Source organism: Tigriopus californicus, chromosome 8 (assembly GCF_007210705.1).
Source record: "Tigriopus californicus strain San Diego chromosome 8, Tcal_SD_v2.1, whole genome shotgun sequence".
NCBI classification, from domain to species: Eukaryota; Metazoa; Arthropoda; class Copepoda; order Harpacticoida; family Harpacticidae; genus Tigriopus; species Tigriopus californicus.
This window is the reverse complement of record NC_081447.1, coordinates 12,500,578-12,508,668: the sequence shown is the minus strand read 5'-3', so window position 1 is coordinate 12,508,668 and position 8,091 is coordinate 12,500,578. Positions and strand designations below refer to the sequence as shown.

At 44.7% G+C, this 8,091-nt stretch overlaps 3 protein-coding genes across 3 annotated transcripts in view; 1 reads left to right on the top strand and 2 right to left on the bottom strand.

Moving 5' to 3' along the window:
* Positions 1-327: 327 nt before the first annotated feature.
* LOC131884918 (tRNA N(3)-methylcytidine methyltransferase METTL2-like) lies at positions 328-1,293 on the bottom strand. Its single transcript, XM_059232813.1, has one exon. The coding sequence runs from the start codon at positions 1,168-1,170 to the stop codon at positions 328-330; it is 843 nt and encodes a 280-aa protein (XP_059088796.1). The 5' UTR covers positions 1,171-1,293.
* Positions 1,294-3,593: 2,300 nt separating this feature from the next.
* On the bottom strand, positions 3,594-7,084 carry LOC131884492 (transport and Golgi organization protein 6 homolog; the record flags this gene model as incomplete). The annotated part of the gene is given in 6 exon segments (XM_059232295.1): positions 3,594-3,845; positions 3,916-4,061; positions 4,132-4,488; positions 4,569-4,841; positions 4,906-6,615; positions 6,686-7,084. Coding segments are annotated over 6 exon segments (3,042 nt in total). The 3' UTR covers positions 3,594-3,685.
* A 547-nt stretch (positions 7,085-7,631) lies between these two features.
* Positions 7,632-8,091, top strand: part of LOC131884917 (ER membrane protein complex subunit 1-like) — a 9,513-nt gene continuing 9,053 nt past the window's right edge. The window contains exon 1 of the mRNA XM_059232812.1: positions 7,632-7,698. Within this exon, the coding sequence (XP_059088795.1) occupies positions 7,647-7,698 (52 nt within the window). The 5' untranslated portion in view covers positions 7,632-7,646. The remainder of the gene's footprint in view (positions 7,699-8,091) is intronic.

The window sequence follows — 8,091 nt, the reverse complement described above, 5'->3', positions numbered from 1 at the left end:
ACGAGATGCAATTGATGTTATTTTTTTTTTTGTAAGACAAATTTTTCAATTCATCTTACAAAAAAGCACACTAATAACATCTTATACTTTTGGCACAAAATGGAAAACATAGCCATGAAATATAAGTAGTGCTACAGTAATGTAGTTACCTGTTTGTCATTTGACTTCAAACTCTATTTCAACCCTTTATTTAGAAGCACATATTTTTCTGCAAGCAAATGAAATTGATAATCAAGTGAGGCAGCAAACATATCAAGGCTATTTTCTTTCAAAGCTATTTTCTTTCAATTCGTTTGATTCAAGTCCCTGCTCTCGTGAATTGTATGATTAAGTTATAACTAGGGTCAAAAAGATATTTTTTGAGGTTAAATCAACTGTTTTGACCATTTTGGGGCAAAACACCGCCTTGGCCGTACAGCAGCGGACATAGAAGTTATCGGCCAGGCATTTCCCGGGCTTGAACCGAACCTGAGCCAGATCATACTGGCCATAATCCCGAAAGAGCACACACCCGCCGGGCTTGAGTCGGTCATAGAGGGCGCTCAGGGCCACACCCATTTGCTCCGGCTCCAAGGCCGATAAACAAAAGATCATGGTGACCACGTCCAAAGATTGGGCCGGGATCGGGCAGGCTTGCCAGGCGGCCATGGATCCGATGTCACACACGAAAGGCAGGCATCGCTCGGGATCAAAGTTCTTGTCGGCCTTGAGCACGTCTATGGCTACGGGTGAGAAATCGCAACAGTACAACTTGAACCGGGCATTCTGGACCATTTCGAGGACGGGGAAGACGGTATTGCCCACGCCACAGCCCACTTCCAGCATGGACAAGGCCGGTCCGGCGGCTTGGTCTAATGCGGCCAGGGGCGGGAATTCGGTGAAGAGCCATTTGCGGTCCTTGAAGAATCGGTTTTGGTGGATTTGGTAGAACTGATCCCAATGGCGACTGGCTTGGTCCTCGAGTTCTTGGCGTCGTTCGGAACTCATTTTGTGGTGGGAATTGTCTTCGATCTGTTGCTGTACTCGATGGAGATGGTCTGCGTCCCAATCCACGTTGTCCCAAGCATTGTGCTCGAACACGTGTTGCTCGTCGGTTAAGAAGCGATTGCCAAAGGCGGGACGCTTGTGGTCCGCTGAGGGTTCCATGAGCGGTGGGGCCCCTTTTCCCATCAACCCATGTATGTGTATGGTTGAACTTCAATGTTTGGCCATGTGCACGCATCACATGTGGGGCTCGTAGTTTCACAAAGCATAGCTAGGCTAAGAGTGCGCACTGCTCGACAGCCCAGGGCAATCTTTTGAAAAGGGGATGGGTGACAGCTGTAAGGTGGAGGGGTCTGGTTTAGGGTGCTGACTGGCAATTCCGATATTAAAAGACAAACATAACAGCTTTTAATTAAAAAAGTTTCTTGTTTCAGTGCAATTTCTTAACGCAAAGGCATTTGAAATTTAAACATAAATACTGAAACATTTTGGCGCAAAAATGCTCTGGATATAACATGAAACAATATTCAAGGTATTTGATATAACTTGTTCACATCTTTAGTTTCATTTTGTAAAGCTTTCAGGAGGGATCATCATAATTTTCAAAACCTGACAAACTGAAAGCATAGAAAACCTCCATTACTCTTTGATATGAAAATTAACAGTATATAGATATCACATTTTTCCATAAAGTTTCAAATTATATCAATTTGGGTTATCTTGTTTTATCCTATCCGCTTTATTAGTAACTACTGCATTTTTTTATACTAAACAAGAAAAACATATTGGTTGGTAATTAAAGACCCATTGAACTCCACTTGAAAAATCCAACCCACTACTCATGGGTTCAGCCATGAACCATTGTATTACGTTATTAAGTCATCAGTGATCCGGCAAAAAAATTGAGGTCAGATTTTACAACTAGAGCCAAGTTCTTTGCTAAAAAGGGGCGTCACCTGACTCAAGCGTAAACTACCAATGTCCAAGAGTAGTAATGACAATTCTCATTAGAAAAGCAAAAGCCTAATCACCAAGGGATTTAGAAACCCCTTGACTTAAAGAGATGCATTTTTGCTCCTTCATTTCAAGTACGAGATGCAATTGATGTTATTTTTTTTTTTGTAAGACAAATTTTTCAATTCATCTTACAAAAAAAGCACACTAATAGCATCTTATACTTTTGGCACAAAATGGAAAACATAGCCATGAAATATAAGTAGTGCTACATTGATGTAGTTACCTGTTCGTCATTTGACTTCAAACTTTATTTAGAAGCACATGTTTTTCTGCAAGCAAATGAAATTGATAATCAAATGAGGCAGTAAACATATCAAGGCTATTTTCTTTCAATTTGTTTGATTCAAGTTCCTGCTCTCGTTAATTGTAAGATTAAGTTATAACTAGGGTCAAAAAGATATTTTTTGAGGTTAAATCAACTGTTTTGACCATTTTGGGGCAAAACACCTTTCCACAAATTTTAACCACAGAAAACCAAAAATCGAGAATTTTCGAGGAAATTAAAGAGTTTTGGTCATGTTTAGGAGAAATATTAGGTCAAAAGAAATTCAAGGCTACTTTGGCCACATCTGACAATATTTGTCCCCGCTCAAAGATTTTTTGACTTTGAATCCCAAGCTTTCATTAAGAGGAACTTTAAATTCATGCAGTAGTGCCATATTGCACATGAGCTAATTTTAAATGTAAGCTGATTGGTAACCATCCCATCATTTGCCACCAAAAATAATGTTCAAAGATGCAAGTGAGCACAGTCTTGATGTCAGAATCAAAACTAAGGGCCTGTTGAAGACTGGCACAAGGCCTAGGAAAGTAGGTGAGCATTATGGTGTCCATCCACAAATCATTGGTGAGTGCAATTCTTTGAGGGAGGGGGAATTATTTTCAAGGGCACAAAATGTGGCCCGTGACTTCTTTCTGCCCCGTACAGTACATTTCAGATTCTTTTATGCTTTGCCCTGGACCATGACGTAAGGATGATTTTCACCTAAGGATTACAGATATGTACCTACATTACATTCTATTTTTCGTTGATGTAATGGCAAGATTATATTTCTGAGTCTAAAGAGCAAGAAGATTGTGAAAAGCAAAAGCCAAGCAATTTTTGCCTCAAAAACCACCATAATACATGAATAATAAAGCAGCTATTTCTAACTTATTTTTAGGTTTTCGGAACTTATGTTGACTGATTTTCATAACTTGAAAACAAATATTTTAACCAAAATCGCGAACTATTTTTCCGACCCTAGTCATAACACTTATAGAGCTGGTCTGCTGTACGGCCAAGGCGGATGTCTATCCGCTCATCAATACAACCCATCCGTTAACACTCTTCTTGGGTTTCTTTTCAATGGTAGTACCGTTCTTGCTCAATATGTTTCATTGTTTGTTGTCATATATTTCCTTGTCTCTGATCGGCCAGTGAATCCACAGACCTCCTGATTGGTCCGATGGACTGTGTTCGTTCTTTCGTCATGAAGACTATTTATGTCCATTTGGGGCTTTACAATTACATTCATTTGACTTCGTTACTCCCCGCCAGTCAGTGGGGACTTCATTTTTAAGCTTATGGCCAATTTTTGCGAGATTCAGAATAGTGTTAAGGGGCATTATATATTTGCATCGTTTTAGGCTTGGTTTGGTCATGATTTGTAGGTAGGATTAGTAACACTTGAAGATGTTACAATTATTCATTGTCAGGGGTATCAAGGACGTAAATCTTTTTGGTATGATTTAGCTCGGGCTGAAAGAACCTTCGAACAATGTCGTCGATTTCACCCAAGGCAATGTCCACGTGTTGCAGAAGAGGGGGATCCGTTTCGGTTCTTTGGAGTTGAATTAAAGTTCTAGAAATGGAAGAAAGAGAGAAGATGTCAAAAATACTCCAAACAGAAATCAATGGCAGTCAAAACTTACTTGTAGATTTCCTTGATATAGCTCTGGAGCACTTTTAGGGCATCTGGACCCAAGCCTTGGAGTATCAGACTCACCACTAAAACAGCCGCTCGACGAACTTGTACCGATTTGTCGGTCTGAATGACTTGATGGAGACACATGAACACCTGGTGTGAGTAAAAGAATAATGAGCCATAACTAATCTGGACCAAGGGACGGCCAATTTATTATCCTTACCTCGTCCAAGATCATTCCCAAAGAGTATTTGAGATTGCGGCAAACTTCCCCCAGGTTGCTTAGGGATGAAGCACGAACTAATTCATCGGGATGGTTCAATTGACCAAGGAATGGGTTAAGCAATTGGTTCTTAAATTTGGGTGTGAGCTCATTCAGTGTCTTGGTCACTCTCACCAATGCTTCTCCGATCTTGGTCCGGACTTCAATGGCCCCTTCGCCAATATATTTCCGGTCATCAATGAGAGCATATTCTCGCGTAAGCACGTCAATCACCAAGGCGGGATCATAATTGGCACAAGCCACCAATCCATAGATTGCTTGGAGGTAAATGTATGTGTCCTCATCGGCGAGATTGTCCTTAATTTTTAAATCATTCGTTACAGTTAATTCAATCCATTTCTGAATAAACAATACGAACCCAATGCGTTCTTCCTCACCTTAAAAATGTCCATGACTTTCTTGACATTTTTCAAAGTGACTTCATCTTTCTGATTCACTAATTTGGTCAAGGCGATCAATCCATGACCTCTGATGGGTAACAAGGGATCGGTTAGGGATTGAAGAGCCTATTCATAGCTGCAATTCGCTTCATCAGGCTCTGGTTGAGCTCCAAATTCCGGGTTGACTTTCATTTGCTTCACTTTCTCCGAAATGTTGTGGATGTCATCAACTTTGGAGAACATAGTCTTGATATGTCGCTCCATCTCATCCTGATCAAAAATATGAAATTGAAGAACCGAATCGATACCCTATTTACAGGATTGAATAACTCACTTTATGGTCCATCACAGCGCCGTGAGTGGCAATTAGAAGTTTCAATCGTCGAGAGAGTTGACGAGCCCGCTCGTCCGGATACATCTTGCCGAGTATGTCCAGATCCTTCAACCCATTTTGGAGTCGTTTCCATTCGTCAATTTGGACATAAGGCTGAGTGACCTTCACCGAGAGCAACGTCAGAGCCATCATGAGGCTCTGGGCTTCCAAAATTTGGGACCCATCCTCTTCTTCATCGTCTTCGCTTTCGTTGGCGCAAGACAGGGCGCATCTTTCGATCGTGAGACAAACGAATTCCAACAACTGTTCCGAGTCCTTCATGAGATTCTGTTGGATTTTGTCATCCTCAGAGAGCAAGCCCAGCAACCTCACAATCATTAGATTCTTGCGAAGCTTCAACATGGTCTGGTCGAGATCGCGCTCAAACGAAAGCAGCTTCTCTTCCAGAGAGTTTGAATTCACATTTGAAATGGGCGGACTTGGTTCGCGAGCAATTCGTCCCATCAACTCGGATAGATCTTTGAGCAAGGAAATGAAGAAGTCTGTGGCCAAGGCTTTGTCCTTGCAATCCTGGAGAAGGTCCACAATGACGATGGATTTCTCGTCGTCCGACACGTAAAACTGCTCGTCAAGTTCATTGGGCTGGAACACCATCTGGATCCCGCCTTGCTCTCCATTGATGAACTTGATTCCCTCTCGAGGCAATTGGAAGCGATTGAGGCCATCTTGGCAATGGCCCAAGTCCTTAAAGGCAAATGCCTTCACAGCCTTGATGCTGTCCGAGTTGGAGCAACATTTCAAGTACCTCAGGAGGAGCTCCTCCAAAGGCTTTTTCAGCGCGGAAACACCGTAGGTAACGGCGCAATGGAGCTCCATTAGCACGAGTAAGATGGGTTCCAAGTGTGCTAGGAACACACCCGATGGATCATTGCCCACCACAAAAATGAGGTGCAGAAGGTTGAGGTTCTTCTCGATGGCCTCTTCAGACACCTCATTGGTCGGATCAGGGTGAATAGCGTTCATGCGGAGGAAGGTTTCCATGATTTTGTCGAGCAGGTAACGTCGCGAGAGTATGAGCGACCTTTCCGAGATGGTCTTGACGCACGCGCACGCGATCAAGTGGAAATGTTGGCTCTCTGGATTGGATCTCAGTGCCAAGATGTCCAAAATCTGCGGACAAATCTTCTCATAGTAGGCTTCGGTGTTTTTATACGTACTAGCGGGTGGGTTGGCCAGTACTTGAGCGATAATCTGATAGCGTTGAGTGGACGACGACGACGACTCAGTCCCCTCCCCCACGTCCATTACCCCCCGAATTACATTCATTAGGCCGTGTTCTCTCATAAGACGTTCACTCAAGAAGTCCCCGCAGATTCTTTTGACCCATTTGGGGCCCTTGGCGTTCGACTGGATCACAAGGAGGTGCTTGACCACCATCGGTTGATACAACTTGTCCAGAATTCGGTTCAGTTCAGTGCGAAAAAAAGCCTGATCTTGGGTGAGCTGATCGAACCGTTCTGGCGTCATCACGTATTCTTTGGGCTGGGTGGAGACATTGGGAGGATTGGGCTTCTTCAAGGGAGCATATCCGAGCTGAATGAACATGGCCAACATATCGCCCAAGTGCTTGGAGAGGATCACCTCTGAGAGAAGGGGTTCCTCGACTAGGGTAAGTAAGCCTTTGGCCACGGAGACGAGCTTCCAATATTTCTGGACAAAGATACGGGCACAGAGATTGATCAGATGGAATGCGAGGCTCTGTAAGGGTCGGTTGGCTTACCTGGTCGATATGAATATCTTTTTGGCTAGCTAGACAGGTCTGTATGAATTTGGAGCGTTTCTCGATCGACAAACCGACCTCCGGGATGAGATTGGGCAAGATACCCAGGGCAATGACCAACTGCATGGCGGTGGATATGTCCTTTTGCTCTTGAACACTCAAGAGCACGTCGAAGGACCCCTTCAACGACTGGGCGATCTCAGTCAAATGAGCTAGGATCTGCGAGACGAAAGTCCAACGCACATCCTGGGCATCGGGTACTTTTTGAGCCAAAATGGCATCCAGGGCCAAATCGGGATTGATCTTCTCTTGAGGCTGACTCACAATCCGAATCTTGTCCTCGAGGGGGCGAATCAGTTCCGATAGGACCCTGAACATCCGTTTATGCTCGGCCATGACCTGAAACAAAGGCAACGTAAAGAGTGACAACGCCAGATCGACACCACATACGTACACGTTACGTACACGTCTAAAGCCAAGGACAACTCGCTGTATTTCCAAGATCAATCGATATACATTCTATATAAGGATGGAAGGCAGCAATATCAAGAGGACCGGGTCAGTTCAGTTCCTAAGAGCACCGAAGGTAAAGTATCAAAAATATCAACGCTAATCATAATCATCACAGAACAATAGAAGAAGAGCACTTTAGATGGCGTCCAGATGTGAGATCAACCATTGGATTTCATCGCTCACGACCTTTTGCACGACCTCATCGTACTCGATGTACATGTTATGGAAGGCCTCCGGGTATTCCAGTAATTGCTTATCTTCGGACGGGACGGTGGCAAACAATTTGCGGGCCCCCTCCGGCCGCACAATGGTGTCGACAGCGCCTTGCTGAATGAGTAGAGGCAAGCGAATCTGGCCCAACGACTTCTCCAGATGGGCCAAAGCGTGCAAGCCATGAAAAGCGAACTTGACCTTGACCCCGCCGCTGTAATTGAGCTCATCGGCCAACATGGCGTCCAAGGCCGGTCGATTTCGGGTAATGGCCTCACTGACCACGTGCGAGATGGGCATTTGAGGCAAGATATTGCTCAACCATTTGGCCATCCAGATATTGCAAGGGGTGGCCATGGAGGGATCGACCTCGATGAGCGGGGCCATGAGCACCGCCCCACGAAAGAAGGTGGGCTCGGGGGCGGCCAGCACGGCTAGGAGCGATATCAGACCGCCCAGGGAATGGCCCACCACGAAGAGCGGCAAGTCCGGGTACAACGACCGCATGTGACGGGCATGCTCAATGATGGGTAGGGCATAGTCGCGGGTGTAATCCCACTGGGTTTGACAGCGTTGGCCCGAGGATCGGCCGTGACCCAGGTGATCGTGGCCAAAGACCACGGCGGGCAGTTGCCGGACCAATTGGGGAATCAGATAGTCCGTGTAGGTCGAGGACAGATATT